Below are 23868 nucleotides of genomic sequence, written 5' to 3'. Positions count from 1 at the left end.
GCATGAGTGTGTTATTAGTGGAAAGTGTAGCATTGTGGGAAGAGAATAGGAGTGAGGCTGACATCCTGTGTTTGAGTACTGTTCAGCCAATGCATCAGCATTTTCCCCTTAAAAATGAAATACAGTCACGTGCTTGATATCCTGTGCATCATTTACCATGAATTTCTACTCCCAGACCTTGAAATGTGTATGCACAGTAAGATACTAAACAGTGTCCAAGTGTGATGTGTCTCGTTTTAATAGCTTCTGTGGTCATTTCATCCCAGTCCTTGGCTTCTGTTTCTTGGCTTTCTTTCTCCTGTGGCTGGACTGCTTTGGTGCACGTTCACATCTCTAAATTTCACCTTTTATCTTTGGCCAGAGCAGGAATATTGAATATCTCATTGGTACATCTGGTCTTCCCTCAAGGAAAATACATTTGTGAACTTTGAGTTTCTCCACAGGCTTTTGTGTTCTAACTCAATCATCACATGATAGATCTACTGTATAATATTCTTTGTAATTTCTGGCCATTTTTGCTAATCATTTGCCTTGTCATTTTCTTTTCCCTACTGTAACATCTTTATGACACATATAAAAAGTGGTATAATATACCAGAATTCTTTACTAAGGGCAAATATTTGGGCTCAGAGTTGAGCTTTAGTTAATAAGAGTCTTTAAGCCACAAAATTATATTAAAATATCAGAGAATCATTAGGTTTCCAAAGGGATCCATGATTTTCCTCCACTGCCCCACCCCGAAAAAAATTGGGGTCTACTGTTTAATGACTCTGTGGGTTTATGGAAATGCTAGTAAGGAAGTAAAATTATATCAGATATAACTAAAGGCAGATTTATTGTTCAGTGTCCAGGCCTACTGATTTAATTTCTCAGATTTCAGGTTTTTGTCTTAATACTCCTATTAGCTGGGAGGTACTGTGTATAAGGCCTTAAAAATCTAGAGAGGGATCCTGAGAGAAAGAAGCTCCTGAATTAGCTCTGCTTGAGTTGGGTAGCCTGAAGCGCCATGCTTTTCACTATATAGAACTTAGTGGACTTAAATCTTGATCATGTGTTAGTTAATTAAGTTGTTAATTAAATATTTAATTATATGTTAGCTATTTAGTGAGATAATTAAATATTAAGTGCCTTCTCTCAGTAAGATACTAGGTATTTTGGAGAATATATACATGGATAAAACTGTCCTGTCCTTGGCAAACTTTTGATGGATAATTTACATGCATAATAATTGTCATATGTAGGTTATGAGGAAAGGTAAAAAAGTGCTATAGCAGTTCAAAAAAAAGAATTCAAGTCAAATTTGGGGTATTGGGGGTGATCTTTTTTGATACTTAGGTGGGTAAGTAGATTTTAGCTGGTTGAAATGCATGAGCAGAGGCAAAGAAGTGTGGACTCTGAGAAGTAGAGATTAGTTGACGCCATTGGCTGGAGTGTCAGAATTGAAGGGGGTTGGTTGGTGTAAGATGAGAGAAATGTAGTTCAAGCCACACCATAGAGATCTCACAGTTTTATATTTAAATCTGTAAGGAATTGATGATCTTAGCTCAAAGGTGTGAAATGGCCAGAACTGCCCTTTGAGAAAGTTAATCACAAGAGCTCTGAGGAGGGTTTGAGCCAGGGCCAATGTGTTAGTAGGTTACAATAATAAAATTCTCGACAAGAAGGTACAAGAACCGGGAGTAATTGGTACCATGCTAGAGGAGGTAAATAAAGTTCAGTTTTCTGCCTCTTTAGCAAACTGGATTTTGAACTTTGTAGAACAGTAGTGGTACATTTTAACTTCAGGGAATTTTACAGCTTCTTTTAGCGCTAAATGGCTTACTTTAGGAAGTTTTACTTTAAACCTGCAATTTTGGTTTTTTTTGGGGGGGGTTGGGGGAAACATTATTTCTTTATGTACTATTCTTAAATACTGAAAAATGTATCCTGTTGTATTGATTGTTTATTAAAAATGTGATAGTCAAAATTTCTATTAAGTCACTTATTTTCTTACTAGATCAAATAATGGTTGAAATAAAAAACCTACTTTAGTGTCTCACTAAAGCATTTTTTGCAAGTAATTTCCCAGGGCAATTTTTTCTTCTTAAGAGCTACTTTTTGTAGTCATTCATTAACTAGAAATAAAATGCTTTTGTTAGGAGATGAATCCTTCTTACTTCTGGAAGACTTCTCTGAGGTACTAATTTTGCAAAGTATGCTACACTGTTTCATTTTTATTTTTACTTAAAAAATTACTTAATATGTCATTGAAAATACTATTCTTAGTGCATACTTTTTTATATATTCTAAAGTTAATTTAGCATTGAAAGAAAAATTTATTAGCATGAAGGCAAATGCTGTGATTTTAATAACATATTTTCTATGTAAAATAGTTTTGCCTTTTCTTTCTACTTGCTTCTTCTTCTTCTTCTTCTTCTTTTTTTTTTCTTAAGTAGGCTCCATGCTGGGCCTGAACTCACGACCCTGACATCAGGACCTGAGTTGAGATTAAGAGTTGGATGCTTAACCTGGATGAGCCATCCAGGTGCCCCATGGCAATTTTTATATGCAGAGATTTTTAACTTTTACGTAGTTGAAGGTATTTCTTTTTAAATTATTAGGATTAGGATTGCCTGTTTCATATTTTATAAATTATGGCTCTGGTTTTCTTAACCAGAATATGTTCAGCTTAAGATTTTAATTTTTGAGAAATTTAATAGATTAGGATTAAAGTACAGTACATTTAGTAGGTAGAGATGTATTTTAGTAAGGTGTGGTCACTCAGTTATCACAATTCCTTTTTGAAATTTTTGAACCTAGAAAATTTAGTCTGACTTTTTAGAGCAGATGTAACATCAGTGTTCATTGAATACTTGGGCAAAACTTTGGGGTGTTAGCGTAGCAGGGAAAAAGAGATAAAGATTGAGATTAAAGTTGATGTTGTACATTGTCAAACAACTGTGCTTAGTGATTTTGCTAGCTTTATCTCATTTATTCCGCACAGTAGTTACCCTGTGCAGGGAAGGTACTGTCACTCCTGTTTTACAAATAAATGAAAGGCTACGGCCCATAGCTCTAAACTTTGAAATTCTTTGCATTGATTGATTCTGAACCTATAAAGATTCCATAAGAATATTTTTATATGTAAGTTGCTCCTCAACATTTATAAAATGCTGTTGAAATTAAAATTTGACATTTGGAGACAAAATTAGACATTCGGTTGTAGAATGCCAACAGCTGTGATAAAAGATAAAAGCTCATCATGTTTCCTCAAGTTTTTCAACAGAGAGAACTGGTATGTTTGATGTTTGGTTGTCTAGAAGTAACTTCAAGTAAGAACCAGAAGTTTCTTTGAAGTCACATGTTTCATTTTATAAGTGATTGAGAATTTTGCATGTCATTATGCAGTGTCTCCATGATTTTTTACATATATAAAAATAAGACATTTTCTTTTTTCTCAAAATCTAAGTGAAATTGTTTTTGTGTTGAGAGAAATTGTAGGGTGAAAAAAAATTTTAAGATTTTATTTTTGTTTATTTGTCAGAGAGAGAGAGAGTGAGCACAAGAAGGGGGAGTGGCAGGCAGAGGGAGAAGTAGGCTTTCCACTGAGCAAGTAGCCCAATGTGGAACTCGATCCCAGGACCCTGGGATTATGACCTGAGCTGAAGGCAGACGCTTAAAGAATGAAAATGTTATGCTTCATCTGACCTCTTAGCCTGACTGTGCTTATAGATCTCCCACTAGCATCCATACTGTAGAATTAGAATAATTCTGATTATTAGAATTATTCTTGTTCGAACTGAATATATTTTGTGCCAGTTCTTGTTTTAGAAGTGATTGAGTTAAATTCATTTTTTTTTCGCTTTCAAAGATTTCACCCAGTTTATAGCTCTACTTTTTCTTCCTTGTTGTGTATCAGAGGCTGCTCAAACTGGAACCCCTTACCTGCTTTGCAAAGATAGTAGAGTAATAAATTGTATATTTAAGTCCAGGATAGTGGTTTTCAGAAGTTAATTGTACTTAAAAATTTCTGGATGTGTAAGATCTTTTGCCCCATGGTTCTTGGGACTGGGACACAGTAGAGAGCCCTGAAATCTGCTTGTTGCTGTTTTTAACCAAATCCGAAGGTGATTTTGATACATGTTGTCTGAGAAAAATGATTTGAGAATCACTGGTTCTGTATTTGGAAATTCCTTCCCTCTTCCTTTCCCCTTACTACTAAACTACTAGAAAAAATCATATCTAGTTGTCGTGGGTTCCATTGCAGTGTGACTGCTACTGGAGCCGGTAGCTCTTGGTGGGGCTCTTCTTACAAAGGTAACAAGCACACCGAAACTGGAACGTTGCTTTGCTTTTCCCTCCATGTGGTGTGTTGCTGCTTGTCCTAGACAGCCCTAGTCAACACTGCCTTTAGTTACAAATTTAAATATATATAAAAACACCTGCCAGGGTATAGACTAACGGCTTGAAAGACCATAACCAAAAGAATTATTCAACCAAATTTACCATTTCTTTTCTGAAAACTGAACTAAAATAAGGACAAAATAAATGTAAGAAAATGAAGTTCTGATACCAAAGCAATTTAAATTAATTCCACCAGAGCTAAGTCATTGGTTTTAAAAGATCATTTTAAATGATTCATATTATCTAGAGAAGGGCCATAAATACTGACATTCATTACCTATTCTGTGCCATATACCATGCTAGGTATTTTTACATGAGTTCTTGTTTAATCATTCCAACAGCCCTGTAAGGACACTGAAATTCATGAGGTGAGATCATTTGTCTGAAGTGACAGTTCCTACGTGGCATTCGAATGCCAGAATTTAACCCCATTTTCAAGAATCCCATACCATTTTACCACTCAGCATGATGTTTGTGGAGGCTTTTTTTATTTCTTAGAGAACTTGGCTTAAGAGAATTCTGTCTTATTTCTAGTTTGCTGTCAGTTTTTAAAATCACAAGCTTTTGCTTTTACATAATTTTTCTGCTTTGAGTGTTCTTAGGAAATTAACATTCATTTTTATATAAAATTTAAAGTTTAACACTCATTTTTTTGGTGTAAAGTTTAATATTTTCTTTTTCTTCTTTAGGAATACAAGGTTAAATTCTTTTGTCTTAATGTCTACTTCCAGCTAGTATGTTTTTCAGTTTCACAAATTAAGTATTATGTTTTTCAGTGTTTGTATTTTAACTTGTATATTGTTCAGTTTCGTTGCTCAACTTTACTTTTTGCCTTTCTGTTCTTTATTCTGGAATCATTTTTATTTCTTTCTTCCTGAAGTAAGTGCTCGAGAAATGGCTTTATCGCATGTCTTTATTTTATCCACATTGAAAGTTTTGCTCAGTGTATAATACTAAGCTGAATTAATATATTTCAGTACTCTAAGGGTATTATTCTGTTCTTTTCTGCTTTCTGTTGTTGCTCCTGGTGAGGGATCTATGAATCCAGTTCTGTTTCCTTTAGAGGTGAGCTGCTGTTGTTCCTCTTGGACTTCTGTTAACCTTTTCTTTATCTTTTTTTTTTTTAATTTTTATTTATTTGTTAGAGAGAGAGAGAGAGACAGAGCACAAGCACAGGCAGACAGAGTGGCAGGCTGGAGGCAGAGGGAGAAGCAGGCTCCCTGCCGAGCAAGGAGCCTGATGTGGGACTCGACCCCAGGACGCTGGGATCATGACCTGAGCTGAAGGCAGCCGCTTAACCAACTGAGCCACTTAGGTGTCCCAACCTTCTCTTTATCTTGATGGGATTCCTAAACCTGAGGATTAGGGTTTTGGTCTTTGGTTGGTGGTTTTTAATTAGAAAACTTCTTAGCCATTGGCTCCTCAAATGGAGCTCACTCTCATTGGATGCTTGTTCTTTTGAAAACTTGGCTAAAAGTGTTTTAAGGTCTTTTCCCTTTTTACTTCATGGCTCTTAAGCTCTCTAACACATCGTTCATTCCTTTGCTTCTCTGTGCTACATTTTAGAATACAATTTTACATATTGTTAAGGGTTCTATAGGAAGAACATGGAATGAAAAAGGGAATACTTAAAGTAATTTTCTTGTTAATTACAGGCATCTAGACCATCACAAACTATGGGATCCCAATGAATTTGCAGTTCACTGCTTTAAAATTATAATGTATTCCATTCAGGTAAGCGTTGGTTTATCATATTTAAGTAATTTTGATTCTGTACGTCTCTGTCATCAGAGATGTAGAACACTGTAAGATATGCAACATGTTCTTATTTTGTTTTTTGTTTCATTTTTACTTACCACTTATTTTTTTATTTGCAAATATGAAAAGATATTTACTAAAAAGAAAAGATTTCATGATGATGCAGTTTATTACTCATTTATTTGAATATTTTTATTGTGTATATATATTTCACTGATAAACTGGTATTGGAACTGAAATTTATTACAGTAGCTTATAGCTGATAATAAATAGCATTTATTGAGCTTTTACTATGTAATGATACATGTATTAACTCCCCTAGTCTATACTAGAACCTCACAGTGAAACACTTTTATCTACTGCAGAGCACCACACCTTGGTTCTCTTTGAAACCTGAACAGACCCACATAGCTCTTAGTACAAGTGGGATTTTAAGTCTTTTTTTTTTTTTTTAACACAGTCTTTGTTTTTTTTATGCCCTAAAAAGTCATCATTAATTCAAAGGAGATAAGGTAGAGTAAGAAAGGAACATGGCAGGTCATACCAGGATTCCCTTCGTAGATCTGCTGTTTACTGGTTGTGTGAACTTGGGCAAATTATTCCTCTGTGTTCTAGTTTTTAATTTCTGAAAAGAAAACTTTAATGCCTGCATTGAGTGATTCATTTATATTTTAAAATAAAAGTACCAATTTATCACGTGCTAGCTGTACTATGTACTGTGCACATAACCTATTTGCTTTCCTGGTTTTAATTCTCATTTTATGTAGTAGATATTGTTACTATTCTTCTTTTGCAGATCAGAAAACTGATCTTTAGAGCGTTCAGGTACCTCACTGAAAGGCACACAGGTAGAAAGTGAAGTCAGGATTCAAATTCTGGGTATTCTGTTCCACAAGTTTTGGGGTAAATCAATGAGTAGGTTAATGCTAGTGTACCATAATGTGGGTTTTCGATAAGTACTCGTTATTATAAAGTTGGTTTGGATGTGGTAGGATAATATAAAAAAATTTATTTTTATACTTTTATTGAGTCGTAAATGATAGGTAACATTGTTTAGGTTTGAGGTATACAGCCCAATGATTGGATATATTGTAAAATGATTACTGTAGTCATTTATTCAAGATCCATCACCTCACATAGTTTCAAGTATTTTTTTTTTCCTTCTTATGAGAACTTTTAGGATCTTTTAATTTAATTTTAATTTAGTAGCTAAGAAGTTGATCTTGCAGTCTGTAGGTATAGTTAAGACTGTTCTCCTGGTCTTCTGTAGCCTTGTGTTTCTTAATTTGCCTTCCTCATTAAGATTTTGTTACTAAATGAAATTTTTTTGGATGAAGTAAACTAATAAATAAAGTCAAAGAAACTTAAAGAATCAGTAAATACTGGTTGATTCAATATGTTCAGAAACTCCTGGTCCACAGCATTTCTTTGGAAATAGCTTTAAGTGTAGCATATGTTTTATGAAGTCCATTGATCAAAAATTAAATGGTAGAACCCAGTAGAATGGGAATTTCTGTTTAATAGAACTATCCCAATACATTTAAAACTTCTGATAAATTTGTTTTAATTGCTGTTTACTATCAAAATTATTTATGGGAATCATTCTTGGGGAACATTTTTTCTTCTCTCCGCAAAACATTAACTAGCCTGACCGGTATTATATCCCTAAGGGGTTACATAGATATAGTTTCAGATAGTTTCAAAAATAATAGAGCATTTGTGGTAAAGAGAAAATATTTAAAGCTTATCTTTTGTGCTAAATTGATTTGTTGCAGGTAATAAGGTATTGTATTCATGAGCTGGTCTCTGAGGTTGGGCTGAGATTCAACGGCTAGGCTCTCCGTTAGAGTTTATGCATGACTTTGACAAGTTCCTTAAAAACCTGCCTCGTTTGCACTGTGACGTACACAGTGTGATTGAGTTAGGCTGCTTCCTGGAACTGTTGGTTTGGACACATACTGTGTATAGAACAGTGCGTGGCACCTGCTTCTGAATCAGATGTTTTTTGTTGTCATTTTTGTTGTGTTTAATTTAGTAGTAACATATTATCCCAGGAGTCACCATTTTAAAAGTAAGTAATAATGGCTAGATTGAGTGCATTTCCTGTGGTAGACACAAGTTTAGGTTCTTTACACAAATGAATTCATCTAAGTGCCATAACAATCCTACAAAATAATTTTTTATTTTCTAAATATTGTAGATGAGGAAAACTGAGGTACAGACAGGTTACGTAGTCCTTATTTAAGCTGTACTCTATTAAGCTATTAAATGATGGAGGCTGAATTTGAATTTGGGCAAATCTGACTCTAAGGCTTACAGATGTACTTAACCACCCTTTTGTGTTGCTTCTTAAAGCTACTCATCCGTTACTGTTGCTTTAAACTTCAGTGTGAGGGTGAGTTTTACCACAGGTACGCAATAGCTTGGTAAACCTGTGTCAGAAACTCGGTATAGTATAATTAACATCATTGCAATTTGTTCCTATCGCTCCATGTGCTTTTCATCTATGGTGGAATTCTTGAGCTGTTGTGAACAGGTGCTATGCTTTGCTTAGGATAGCCCTGCTTTATATAATTATTAATACTCTCACTCTCTGAAGTGTCCTGGTTTAGACAACGAGTCACATTGCCATCCTGTTTGTAAGGCTCTGTTTGCATGAGGTTCACACATTAGAAGTATACAGCTTCCTGGGCAAGGAGTTCAGTTTCAAGTTTTGTGTACATGTGTATCTGTCTATCTGGCATTCCTCTGTTTTAACACTGTAGAAAGTAAAGGTGAAAATGCTTACCTTGGGTTGTTAAAAAACTAGCTGTGTTATGACAGAAATACCAGAAATACCTGGCAGTGAATTTGGTTATGTTGTTAGAGGTGGAGGGGAGTTCTTTTCTGCTTTTGAGCAGAGGATCCATTATGTATTGGGCATTTCTTTTTAATAAAAGGCTACCCATTCCAAAGGAGAGAGAGGTAACCAGTCTGAAAACAGAGTGGTGGGGCCTGAGAGCAAACACAGATGTGGAAATCAGGGCCATTGCCTATTTTGTTTGTTGCTGGATTTTTACAAACTGGTAGTAGACCCACTCATGATTCCTGGGTGTAATTATTAGTTTAAAAAAACAAAACTTTGCTACTCTGTTTAAAAAAAAAATATATATATATATATATATATATATATTTTATAGTTAAACATTCTCTAGCTATCCTATTTTAGATTTAGGTTTTAATATTCATTGTGATCAGATTTATATATCTATGATAAAATTGCCTTTGTAAATTGCAGATCTTCTGATATTGCCTTGATTTAAATTTAATCAGGTATACACCAATAACATTTTCATTTTGATAGTGGCTTTTGATGAGATAGGAGTTTTGACTATTTAGTGTTGTTAGGAGTCCATAATGAGAAATAATATTTATCTAGTTTGGGTAAGAGAGAAGTGCTATATCTGTTTAGTTTTGAAGATTTGTCCTATTATCAGATTATAAGAGTATATAAATGTTCTTTGAAATTACAAAGAATTGTGAGGATAATAAAACTTCTAATGAATCCTAGCCACTGTCAGTATTTAGGTGTATATAATTGTAGTCCTATGTATTGTTTTAAAGAACAGAGTGAATTTTATTAATTGTAGTTTTTGCAACTTGCTTCTTTTATACAGGGCATTCTAAATATTTTGTAGTATTTGTATTTAGTCTTAAAAAGCATGGGTTTGTAGTGGCTACATATTGTTCTGTAACAGGAATACCAGTCTCCTATAGTTGGACATTTAAGTGACACATGGTTTTCCATTCTTAAGAATCCAGCCAGTATGCATGTAACTGTTCATACATCTCTCTGTATTGTTTTGCTTCTTTTAGGCTCAGTATTCTCACCATGTAATTCAGGAGATCCTAGGACACCTTGATGCTCGTAAAAAAGATTCTCCACGGGTTCGAGCAGGTATCATCCAGGTTCTGTTAGAGGCCGTTGCCATTGCTGCTAAAGGTTCCATAGGTGAGTGTCAGCACAAAAACAAAACAAAGTAAAAAAACTCAAAAAAAAATTAATGCTTTAATCTATTCTAGAATTTTTTTCGGTAGATATAGCAGTGTATGGAAAACTCCTTAAAAATAATGTTTTTAAATATGCTACAATTTCTCTTGGAATTTCTCAGACTTGTTTAGTGTATACTTAAGCATTTTCCACTATATCATTCTCTCCCTCCTCCTTTTTTCTAATGAAGATTTTTAGATGGAGGAAGAAGTTGGCAGAGGCATAGGGGACCCTAGTTTCATCTGGTCCCTGAAATTCAGCTAGATAGCTATTAAATCATTCTGAACACCTGTGAACTCAATTGGAGATCTAAGAAAAGAATTGCTGCAATTCTACAAATAGAGAAGTGACCACTTTTTCAAGAATGACAGGATGGAAGAACTTAACCACAAAAAAAAGACAACAGGAGGCATTACTGACTGCCAGGGACTTAAACATTATGGATAGAAATAAGATGTTGAAACTAGAGTTCGGAATAATGATTGTAAGATATTATCTGGACTTGAAGAAAACATAGAAGACACTAGAGAATTCCTTTCTGGAGAAATGAAAGAACTAAAATTGAACAAGCTGAAATCAAAAAGGCTATTCATGAGATGCAATATGCTCTCACTGCTAGGATAAATGAGGCAGAACAGAGAATTAGTGATATAGACTCATTTAGACCCAAAGACATCTCCAGACTGGAGGGCATGGAAAACCAATTATCATGCTAATGGGCATCACAGAAAAACTGAGGTAGCAATCCTTATATCAGACAAATTAGATTTTAAACCAAAGAATGTAATAAGAGATGAGGAAGGATACTATATCATAATTACAGAGCCTGTCCAGCAAGAAGATCTACCAATTATAAATATTTGTGCCTCTAACATGGGAGTAGCCAATTATATAAACCATAATAATAAAATTGAAGAAACACATCTATAATAACACAGTAACAGTAGGGGACTTACTCGCTGCAGTGGACAGATCATTAAGCAGAAGACCAACAAAGAGACAGGCTTTGAATGATACACTGGACCAGATGGACTTCACAGATAGATTCAGAGCATTTCATCCTAAAGCAACAGAATACACATTCTTCTCCAGTGCATGTAGAACAGTCTCTAGAGTAGATCACATACTGTGTCACAAATCAGGTCTCAACTAAACCAAAATATTGAGATTATTCCCTCCATATTTTTGGACCACAGTGCTTTGAAGCTTGAACTCAATCACAGGAAGAAATTTGGAAGGAACACAAATATATGGAGGTTAAAGAGCATCATACTAAAGAATGAATGGGTCAACCAGGAAATTAAAGAAGAATTTAAAAAGTTCAAATAAATAAATTAAAATGAAAACACAACTGTCCAAACTCTCTGGGATGGCACAAAGGCCGTCATAAGAGGGAAGTGTATAGTAATACAAGACTTTTCAAGAAACAAGAAAGGTCTCAAATACACAACCTAACCTTAAACCTAAAGGAGCTGGAGAAAGAATAGCAAATTAAGCCTAAACCCAGCAGGAGAGGAGAATTAGTAAAGATTAGAGCAGAAATCAGTGAAATAGAAACCAAAAGAACAGTAGAATAGACCAATGAAACTAGGTGCTGGTTCTTTGAAAGAATTAGTAAGATCAATAAACCCCTAGCCAGACTTATCAAAAAGAAAAAGAGAAAGGCCTTAAGTAAATAGAATTTTAAATGAAAAAGGAGAAATCGCAACCAACACCAAAGAAATTCAGACAATTATAAGAATGTATTATGACCCAACTATATGACAACAAATTAGGCAATCTGGAAGAAATGGATGCATTCCTAGAAATGTATAAACCACCAAAACTGGAACAGGAACAAATAGAAAACCTGAACAGACCCATTACTGGCAAGGATAGAAGCAGTAATCAGAAATCTCCCAATAAACAACAGTCCAGGGCTGGATGGCTTCCCAGGGAATTCTGCCAAACATTTAAAGAAGAATTTGTATCCATTTTTCTGAAGCTATTTCAAAAAAATAGAAAAGGAAGAAAAAACTTCCGAACTCTTTCTATGAGGCTAGTATTACCTTGATCTCAAAACCAGACAAAGACCCCACCAAAAAGGAGAATTACAGACCAATATCCCTGATGAATATGGATGCCAAAATCCTCACCAAGATACTAGCCAGTAATATCCAACAGTACATTAAAAGGATTATTCACCATGACCAAGTGGGATTTGTTCCTGGGCTGCAAGGGTGTTTCAACATCCACAAATCAATCAACATGATACACCACATTAATAAAAGGACAAGAAGCATCCGATCCTCTCAATAGATGTAAAAAAAGCATTTGACAAAGTACGGCATCCTCTCTTGATTAAAACTCTCCACAGAGGGATAGTGGAACATACGTCACTATCATAAAAAAATCATATAAAAAGCCCATGCAAATAGCATTCTCAACGGGGAAGAACTGAGAGCTTTTCCCCTGTGATCAGGAAAACGACAGGGATGTCCACTCTCACCACTGTTGTTCAGTGTAGTACTAGAAGTCCTAGCTTCAGCAATCACACAACAAAAAGAAATAAAAAGTATACTAATCAGCAAAGAAGTCAAACTCTTATTCTTCATAGATGACATGAGACTCTGGAAAACTGAAAAGACTCCACCTCAAAATTACTAGAACTCATACAGGAATGTAGCAAAGTGACAGTATATAACATCGATGCACAGAAATCAGTTGCATTTCTATATACTAACAATGAGACAGAAGAAAGAGAAATTAAAGAATTGATCCCATTTACAATTGCACCAAAAACCCATGAGATATGTAGGAATAAACCTAACCAAAGAGGCAAAGGATCTGTACTCAGAAAACTATAGAACAGTCAAAAAGAATTTGAGGAAGACACAAAGAAATGGAAAAATGTTCCATGCCCATGGATTGGAAGAAAAAATATTGTTAAAATGTCTATACTTCCTAGAAGAATCTATACATTTGATGCAATCCCTATCAAAATACCATCAACTTTTTTCACAGAGCTGGAACAAATAATCCTAAAATTTGTATGGGACCTGTAAGGACCCCGAATAGCCAAAAGAATGTTGAAAAAGAAAACCAGAGCTGGTGGCATCACAGTGCCAGACCTCAAGCTCTTTTACAAAGCTGTAATCATCAAGACAGTATGATACTGGCACAAAAACAGACATATAGATCAAAGGAACAGAATAGAGAACCCAGAAATGGACCCTCAACTCTATGACAAAGCAGGAAAGAATAACCAATGGGGAAAAAAAATGGTGTTTGGAACATTGGACAGCCACATGCAGAAGAATGAAACTGGACCATTTCCTGTCACCTTACCCAGAAATAGACTCAAAATGGATGAAAGACCTCAATATGAGACAGGAATCCATCAATCCTAGAGGAGATCACAGGCAGCAACCTCTTGACCTTAGCCACAGCAACTTCTTACTAGACACGTCTCTAAAGACAAGGGGGTAGCAAAGGCAAAAATGAACTGTGGGGACTTCGTCAAGATAAAAAGCTTTTGGGGCCCCTGGGTGGCTCAGTCATTGGGTGTCTGCCTTCGGCTCAAGTCATAATCCCAGGGTCCTGGGATCGAGCCCCACATTGGACTCCCTGCTCAGTTGGAAGCCTGCTTCTCCCTCTCGCACTCCTACTGCTTGTGTTCCCTCTCTCGCTGTGTGTCTCTCTGTCAATTGAATACATAAAATCTTTAAAAAAAAAAAAAAAAAAAAGGTAAAAAGCTTTTGCCCAGCAAAGGAAATGGTGGACAAAACCTAAAGAAGACCTGCAGAATGGGAGGAGCTGTCTTCAAATGTCTTATCAGATAAAGTGCTAGTATGAAGACTCTATAAAGAACTTATCAAACTCAACACCCAAAGAACAAATAATCCAGTTAAGAAATGGGCAGAAGACATTAACAGCCATTTCTCCAAAGAAGACATACATACAAATGGCCAAGAGACACATGAAATAATGCTAACATCACTGGGCATCAGGGAAATTCAGATCAAAACCACAGTGAGTTACCACTGCATACCAGTCAAAATGGCTAAAATTAACAACTCAGGAAACAACAAATGTTGGCAAGGATGTGGAGAAAGGGGAATCCTGTTAATGCTGCTAATGGGAATGTAAGCTAGTACAGCCATTTGGAAAACAGGATGGAGGTTCCTCAAAAAGTTAAAACGGGGGGCCCAGGTGGCTCAGTCAGTTAGGTGTCTGCCTTCAGCTCACATCATGATCCCTGGGTCCTGGGATCGAGCCCCATGTCAGGCTCCCTGCTCAGTGGGGAGCCTGCTTCTCCCTCTTCCACTCTGCCTCCTTGTACTCCCTCTCTCTGTTTCTCAAATAATAAATAAAATCTTAAAAAAAAAAAAAACAAAAAACAAGTTAGAGTTAACCCATAATCCAGTAATTTTTACTATTAGGTATTTACCCCACAGGTACAAATGCAGTGATCTGAAGGGACACCTGTACCCTAATGTTTATAGTAGCAATATCCACAATAGCCAAAGTATAGAAAGAGCCCAGATGTCCATCAACAGATGAGTGGATATAAAAGAGGTGACAGGTATATACAATGGACTGTTACTGAGCCATCAAAAAAATGAAATCTGGCCATTTGCAAGGACATGGAAGGAACTAGAGAGTATTTCTCAATCAGAGAAAGATAATTAGATGATTTCACTTGTGGAATTTAAGAAACAAAACAGGAGCATAGGGTAAGGGAGGGAAAAATGAAACAAGACAAAATCAGAGAAGGAGACAAACCGTAAGAGACTCAATCATAGGAAACAAACAGGGTTGCTGGAGGGGAGGTGGGTGGGTGGGAGAATGGGGTAACTGGGTGATGGGCATGTGATATAATGAACACTGGATTTATATATAGCTGATAAATCACTGAACTCTACCTCTGAAACTAACAATACACTATAAGTTAATTAATTGAATTTAAATTTTAAAAATAACATGAAAAAGATTTTTGAATTCCAATTATGTGCTAGGCATTTGGGAAGATATACATGCAGGAAACTTAGAGTTTACTTGAAGTTAGACAACTTTACCTAATGCTGTGTTCAGGGCAGGTTTGCTCACATTTCTTCAGAAAGCCAGGGATAGAAATTGGTTTGGTAAGAGCAAAATATTACATAGCCCATTTGGCTAGAATGTGTGGTAGTGTGGAGGAAGTCAGAGAAATTTAAAATGTTAAAGTTGCAGCCAAATCATGGATGTAATTCTACAGTTGATTGGTATCCTTAGTTATTTAATGTAATCTTTATCAAAGATGTGCTGTAGGATAAGTAATACATCTGGCTGAAAAACGTAGGACACTTCAGAAATAACAAGCGGTTACAGCATTGTATGCACAAGGGAAAGAACTTGACCTTTGATGGCAGCACAGGAATGGGAATGTAAACAGGATTGGATAATGACTAACTATAGGGTTAACAAAGAGAAGAGACAGATCAGAGGTCAATTTTCCACTTGCATGTCCTTAGAAGAATGGAAGAGGCCATGATAGAATTACTAAACTTAATAGAAGAATCTGGTTATGTTTTTTTTGCTTCAGAATCAAAGTGGAAATACATTAGCTACTAAAATACTCTAGTGCTCATTCAGTGTCAAACAGGAGTGGGCATTTTGGATATGGACTTTTTATTATTATAATTTATCTCTCAAAGAGATGGAATCAGTTTAACTGAAAAGTTACTTAATCTGAAATATTAAATGAAACAGATACTACATTGAATTATCACACTAGTGTCTTTTATGTATGAGGTACTATGTACTAAGCTCTGTACATTTGAAGAAGTATTTGACCATGGCTGCCTGTTCTGGAGAAGATTGCAATTAAAAGTTGGAAGCAGAAGTAAAAAACACCAATAGTGTGACACACAGGTGCAGAATATTTATAGAACTAAAAGCAGAAAACAAATTTCATTTACCTGAATCTGATAAATTGGCTAGTTTCTTTCTCATAACGGAGGCAAATTATCCCTTCTTCATCTTCAAAAGATGCAAAATAAATTTCCGACATTACAGTGAGCTATGGTATTGTGATTCTGTGGGTTCTGATCCAACAAGCAAGTTAAATACTGTCCTATTACATGTCATTTTGAGTGGATAAGATTATATAGATGGAAAGTTTTTGTAATTTTTATATGCAAATACACATTTTGTGTGGTTTGTACCAGAGGTTCAAATGGTCAGTTGCTATGAGATGCCCCGTAAATGCTGGAATAGCCGGGAGACTTTTTCCTTAGGGATTTCTCATTTACTTTTTTACGATTCTGGAAATATCCAAAAATCTCTGAGAAATGTGAGAATTGGTTTTGATTATATAACATTGGAAAAACTCATTTAGAGTTTGTTTACAGGACCCACAGTGCTGGAAGTCTTTAACACCCTCCTGAAGCATCTGCGTCTCAGTGTTGAATTTGAAGCAAATGATTTACAGGGGGGATCCGTAGGCAGTGTTAATTTAAACTCAAGTTCCAAAGACAATGATGAGAAGATTGTGCAGAATGCTATCATCCAAACAATAGGTGAGTAAGTTTCACCTTTCCAAACTATTTTGTGAAAGTGATTAAAAGAGCTTTTACTGAAAGTTACTTGTCTCTTAGAGTACATTAGTCAAAGGTGAACGATGGCTCAGCCTTTTTTTTTTTTTTAGATTTTTTTTCCCAATTTATTTATTTTCAGAAAAACATTATTCATTATTTTTTCACCACACCCAGTGCTCCATGCAAGCCGTGCCCTCTATAATACCCACCACCTGGTACCCCAACCTCCCACACCCCCGCCATTTCAAACCCCTCAGACTGTTTTTCAGAGTCCCCAGTCTCCCATGGTTCACCTCCCCTTCCAATTTACCCAAATTCCCTGGCTCAGACTTTTAAAAAACTTGATATTCTGGGCGCCTGGGTGGCTCAGTGGGTTAAGCCACTGCCTTCGGCTCAGGTCATGATCCCAGGGTCCTGGGATCAAGTCCCGCATCGGGCTCTCTGCTCAGCAGGGAGCCTGCTTCCCTCTCTCTCTCTCTCTGCCTGCCTCTCTGTCTACTTGTAATCTCTGTCTGTCAAATAAACAAATAAAATCTGGAAAAAGAAAAACAAAAACAAAAACTTGATATTCTGAAACAAACATAAGGGTAGGACAAAGAACACTCACTATGTACCCTTCACTCAGGTTCATCTATTAATATTTTATGCCATTTATTTTATCATTTATGTTATCTTTTCTTCTCCCTCCTCTCCCATTTCTCTGTGTGTGAATGTATGTATGCGTATGTGTACATATTTGTGCATATATAAATGTATAGAAAGAGGTAGGTATATATATATATTCTCATTTTTTCCCTAAACCACTAGAGATTAAGTGCATATGCATCATGGTCCTTTATCACAGAGAACTTTTCCAAAGAATAAGATTCTTACATACCAACATCAGTGAATTTAACATTGGTGTATTCATTAGTCAGACTTCCATATTTCAGTTTTGTCATTTGACCTAAGAATTTCCTTTAGAGCATGTTTTTCCTTACATGCAGGATTCAGTCTGGGATCACAAATTGCATTTAGTTGTAATATTTCTTGAGTTCCTTTAGTCTGGAACATTTTGGTTCTGATATGGGAGTTTTTAGGAGGACACTTTTGAAAAAAATTTTCCCTTTTTAAAAAAAAATTCCCTTTTTAAAAAAATTTTTCATTTGGGTTTTTCTGGTGTTCATTCCTGGCTGGGTACCACATAAGTGATAACGTTCCTCTTGGGGTATTATGTACAGAGAGGTGTACAGTGTACGTTTACTTCTCATTGGTGCTGTAAGTTTTGATCTCTCAAAGTGTTCTGTTTCTCTGTTGTATGGTTTCAGTTTTTATCCTTGCAAACAGTAAGCAGTCTCTGAGGATATGCTTTTAGACCATGTGGATATTCTGCTTTTCACCCATACCTCCCCCTGAGTTTAGTAACCATTTATAAATCTCTCCTGAACTTGTCTTTACCAAACTAATGTTGCAAATGGATGGTTTTCAAACTTGGCACTCCCTCCACAGCTGGCAGGTGGCACTTTGTGTTCTGCATGAGCAGGAGTCCCTTTTTCTTCCCTGTGTATGTACGTAGGAATGCAAGTATTTATATCTTTATTATTGATACAAGCTTATGGACTTATTTTTAGGCTTCAAAATCCATTCTGCATTTATAATTATATTTTGGTGCTGAAATTGTCCCAGATTGGGGCAGTGGGAACTCCCATCCCTCATGTCTTTGTAATATCCTCCCTTTGTTTTGAGCACAGCCTCACTGGTTTAAGCTGTTTGAGGCCCATTTTATATTTCCTGTCCCAGCCATGGAATCTCATTTCTCAAAGTGCTATGGCTTCTTTTACTGGGGGATGGTATTAGAAACCAAGTTGGGGGGACCACCACCTTAGGCTTTAATTTCACGTTTTTTTTTTTTTTTTCCTTAAAAACATGGTTAAATTATAACAAAAGGGTTAAGAACATCCTTTAAAAAAGAAAAAGCCATGAGAATTTTGGGGGGGAAATACAATGATCTGGCTGTTTTAAAGTAAAATACAGATTAAAGTAAGCAAACTCCTATTCCACTTTAACCTTCCCCTCCCAGTATCTTTAGAATATCCAGATCATGTTTTAATGGAATTATGATTGCTACAATAATTTCAAAATTGAGTATTATCTCTGGGGCTTAGTACCTAATTTCTAATGGTTGCTAATAGTTTTTGGTGCTAATGGTGCTAATAGTTTCTGCAAAAAATAGAGTCATGCATAAATTTATTTTGGAGCCCAGTTTGTGTCTTTTATCTGCATAACTTTCTTATGTATAGGCTACTTATTTGTAATCATCCTTTGGAATATGTAATACAAAGTTTCTCTTTTTTATATTCTTTGTAAATTTATGGATATGCATATATATATGCATGATACACCAGCATTCCACACTTACATATTGAATGTTTATATTCGGAAGGCCCCGTACTAGGATTTTGTGGTGCATGTAGTTCTCCCCTTGTTGGATGCATGTGGTTGATCTGGTTGGTGCCATACATCTGTTTCACCTAGCTACAGTCTTATGCGCACAGAAATTATCCTCATGAGGGCAAAGCCCCATGTGTTTCTTACTTAGTACTGTAACACATAGTAGGTGCTTAAGATTTTTGGAGTGAGTGAAAAGACAAAGCATAATGGAAATCCAGTATTCCCATGGACTCTCAGTATAGCAGAGAGATTTTTGATATTCCTTAAAACAGTTAGACCTGTGTGTGGTACACCTAATTTTTATGGTGACTCAAATTTATTTGGATTATTTGTGAAATTTTTGTGATGTTTTAAGATAAGACGTCAAATCAACTGTGCTTGTTTTCAGAGAATTAAATTGCTTTCATGACCTATAATTAATACAGTGGTACTCTTTCATTCCAGAACATTTAATTAATTTATTTTATATTTATTTATTTTAGTTAATATATTTTTATAATATAAATATAGATATAACAGGCTTAAGCAATATTTCTGTGACATAACACATTCAAAATAACATGTGAAAAATTAAAACATGAGAGAAAAGAAGGGCAGTGTGGCACAGTGAGTAAGATTTTTATTTAGTCACCCTTCTGATTTCCTCAGTATTTTAGAAATTCTCAGTACTCTGGTAGTTACTAGATCACGTAGATACCGCTGGCAGAGTAGGGAGCAGCGCAGCTATGCCTTTGGCACTTGACAGCACAAGGCTATTGGCCAAATTCTTTTTTTTAACAGTAATCAAGAACTTAGCCCCCTGCAGTATTCTTTCTTTCTTCGCAGTCAGGGTGAGGGAGGCTCTTCAGCACCTTCACTCAGTGGTTCGAGTACAAACCTGCAGAAAATTAACTCCCTTCAGGGCTGTCCTCGCAGTTGATTATGTTGGAAACCTGTGCCTTCGTGGTAATAACTGGCTTGCTTGGAACAGAAAACCAGTGTCTAGTTTTGCATGGTGATTAGCAACATATCTAATTGGGTTCTTGCAAAGTTGAAAGTACCTTACAGGGAGGAAGGAGAGGGTAATAATAACATAGGCTTTGGAAATGAATAGCCTTCACCTCAGGCCTAACTCTTAGCTGTGTGGTTTTTTGGTTTGAGCTATTAACCTCTCTAATCCACATTTCCACAAGAGGCAACTGAGGTTAATAAAAAATTATTCCTAGACTCATATGGTTATTTTGAGGATCCCAGTAAAAAGTAGTTTCTTAACCCCATCGATAGTGCTTCTGAAGTGTTAGTTAGAATAGTATGCTTTACGTGGATTGTGTAATGTTAGGATCATGAGATTTTTCATATGTTTGTGGCATAAAATTTTTGTACGTTGTTGAATTTGAGATGCTAATCTGTTGGAAATTTTGCATCTGTATTCATGAAAGATAGAGGTTTATAGTTTCCTTATTAAAAAAAAAAAGATCATGAGATTTTTGATTACTGAAGTGTGCGATAAGGGAAAGTGACTTTTATTCCCAGGTCCAATCAATGATAAATAGAACAATTTGAGTTTGCATAGATTATTAATTCCAATCATAGAAGCTTAAGAGTTAAATTGAAAAACTAATTTATTCTTAAATATTAAAAATGAGTTTTTTATACTGATCATATTGCATTTTAAGAAATGAACAAAATCAGCATAATTCGATACCTGTTCTGATCTTTCAAAGAAACGACAGTTTGAGGTTTGAGTAAGAGAAAATTTAATGTTCTAGATCTTCTAGACTAGGAAGTAAACCATTAAAGGCTAGAGCAGATAAATTTAAAATATCCAGAAGACGTAAGAGTACGTGAGAAAAATGACAAGTAAGTAAGGTTTTGTGGTTTTTTTGCATTAGTTGAATAATACATTTAACTAACCCATTGGGTTAGACAGTAAACCTGGCTCATTGTAATGAGATTTTACAATATTTCAGCAATTGAAGCCAAAATAGTGACCTAATTATTGACCTATTCACCAAAATATGGCCCAATTTCTGACTTCCTTACCAGAACAAAAATTGGGGCTGACAATATGTGAAAAAGAGTTTCATCAGAAATGCTACCGAGGGGTTGATTTTTTTTTTCCCTTTTCTAAAAGTCCAACCCAAATTTTTTATGGTTTGCCATATGCAAAAGATTTTTATAAATTATAAACCATCTGCAAAAGATTTTTAGACATGTATTATTTTATCAAGTATTAATCTGTTATATACATCTTATATATGAGTAAATGAACAGAAGAAATTAGAATATCTGTTTAGAGTTTTGTTTTTTGAATTTTTAAAATTTTAATACAGTTCAAATCACTGTGCCACGTTCATTTCAGCTCCTTCACTGCCAAACCTGGGGGCAGGGACTGCTATAGTTTCTCTGTCTTTGTGATGACTGAGCTATAAAGGTATCCGCTGCACTGAGCTTTAAGACTTCATGTTATCCTTACTTCTCTTGATATTGCCGGGTGTAGCATCCTTTCACCTGGCCATGAGCAGAAAGCCCATCATTTCTTCAGTTCAGCCGGCATGGCTACAAGGAGCACAGGGGCGCGTGCGGCCAGTAAATAAGCTAACAGAAAAGGACGTTAGAGTTACGTATGTAACTTAAAGACACCGTTTTACCACACGTTGAAAGCTTTGGTTAAAAATACATTATGATTGGGCGCCTGGGTGGCTCAGTGGGTTAAGGCGCTGCCTTCGGCTCAGGTCATGATCTCAGGGTCCTGGGATCGAGCCCCACATCAGGCTCTCTGCTCAGCGGGGAGCCTGCTTCCCTCTCTCTCTCTCTCTGCCTGCCTCTCTGCCTACTTGTGATCTCTGTCTGTCAAATAAATAAATAAAAATCTTTAAAAAAAAATACATTATGATTGAGTATTATGGAAAAATAAAATTTCAACTTGTAAAATTTATCTTAACTTTTTCCTAATATTTTCATAGGATTTTTTGGAAGTAACCTACCAGATTATCAGAGGTCAGAAATAATGATGTTCATTATGGGGAAAGTACCCGTTTTTGGAACATCCACCCATACTTTGGATATCAGTCAACTAGGGTATGCATATGTAGTTTTCCTGTGCTCTCAAACTATAAATCTTAATGTAATCCTGGATTAAATTTCATCTTAATGTTGTAATATATTTTATTTTCTTTTTTTATGTTTTAATTTTTTAATCTTTTGTAATAAAAATCCTATGGAATTGTTTTTATGGCACTGCATTGCTAAGCAGTTGTATCAACATTGCTTGATTTTAGAATCAGTTTTCAGTATATTGTAAATTCTCAAATTTTCTGTGTCTTAAAATGACTGGGTTGAAGGTTTATTTGGCCTGGACATTCTCCTATGTATACATACTAAGGTAGGGTAAAGCTTCAAGTTTCCTATAAAAATCTTAAAAATTGTATAGGAAATTTAAAATTTTAAACTTAGTTTTGCCAGAATGTTGACTTATTCCTAGAATTCTAGAACTGAAAGCGGTTTTAAAGATCTGTTTTGGCTCCCTCATTTTAAACATGCTTAAGGCTTTAGTTTAGAAATACTTTTGTGTGTTTTTAATTTTGTAAAGAAATGATAGTCTTATTTGATTTATATTTCTGTGACACTAATTAAATAACCCTTTTCCATTTGTTAGTTTTTTAAAAAATTGTCTGTATATTGATAAATGTAAAATAGATACTATGTCAATTATATTCATGGTAAATATATTCTTATGGCGTCTTTAAAATGGGGTTGTTTCATTGTGTGTTCATGATTGAATTACTGAATTTTCACATCATTAAATTTGTAGATCTGTTCTCTTTGAGAGCCAATAGCTTTTTAACTTTTTGTTTGAATTTTTGTTTGTTTCTTACATATAACTCTTAAATTCATATGAAATTGATGAGTATAAAGTGAGCCATGACTTTAGCTAGTATGGAAACAATCTATTTAATCAAAATGAATAGAATTTTAAAATCAAGTAGTTTTATAAGTAAATGAAATAATGTCAATGTTAATTACGATCAATAAGATAATACTAATATTTTATATATCTTAGGGATTTGGGAACCAGGAGGATTCAGATAATGTTGCTGAGATCTTTACTTATGGTAAGTCATTTAAGATAAGTGAACTGGGTGTGGTGAAAAAATAATGAATACTGTTATGCTGAAAATAAATAAATTAATTTAAAAAAAAAAAAAAGATAAGTGAGGAATAGGGGCACCTGAATGGCTCAGGGGGTTGAAGCCTCTGACTTCGGCTCGGGTTGTGATCTCAGGGTCCTGGGATTGAGTACCGCATCGGGCTCTCTGCTCAGCAGGGAGCCTGCTTCTCCCTCCTCCTTTGCCTGCCTCTCTGCCTACTTGTGATCTCTCTGCCATATAAATAAATAAAATCTTAAAAAAAATAAGATAAAATAAGTGAAGAATAAACTTTATTACTGAAGAGGAACGAATAACTTCATGTGATCTGGTTTTTCTATATTGTAAGATACTGTTTATGGTTAGCTTTTTTTTCTATGGCTTATTCACTTAAATATTTTATTCTTTTACTGTTTATTCCTCACTTGTGTCATCTTACTTGATCTTCATAATGATTGACATATACAGAGGATAGAAAGTGTTATGTTTTATACAGAAAGATGCCTAGGCTCAGACACATGGAGTGGAAGGAGGGGAAGAGGTTCACCACGGTCAATAAGATGAAGACTGGAATTTGGATGGG

The 23868-nt window shown here is 35.4% G+C and overlaps 1 protein-coding gene and 1 pseudogene across 2 annotated transcripts in view; one reads left to right on the top strand and one right to left on the bottom strand.

Moving 5' to 3' along the window:
* Positions 1-23868, top strand: part of EFR3A (EFR3 homolog A) — a 117528-nt gene that overhangs the window by 60278 nt on the left and 33382 nt on the right. For both annotated transcript variants that reach the window (XM_044244933.1, XM_044244934.1), the window contains 5 exons: positions 6039-6117; positions 9997-10132; positions 16543-16710; positions 22104-22218; positions 23201-23252. In XM_044244933.1, coding sequence (XP_044100868.1) covers positions 6039-6117; positions 9997-10132; positions 16543-16710; positions 22104-22218; positions 23201-23252 — 550 coding nt within the window. The remainder of the gene's footprint in view (positions 1-6038; positions 6118-9996; positions 10133-16542; positions 16711-22103; positions 22219-23200; positions 23253-23868) is intronic.
* Positions 21491-21683, bottom strand: LOC122904191 (annotated as a pseudogene).

The sequence above is a fragment of the Neovison vison genome, chromosome 4, assembly GCF_020171115.1.
Source record: "Neovison vison isolate M4711 chromosome 4, ASM_NN_V1, whole genome shotgun sequence".
Taxonomy (NCBI): Eukaryota; Metazoa; Chordata; class Mammalia; order Carnivora; family Mustelidae; genus Neogale; species Neogale vison.
This window is presented reverse-complemented; position numbering and strand designations above follow the sequence as displayed.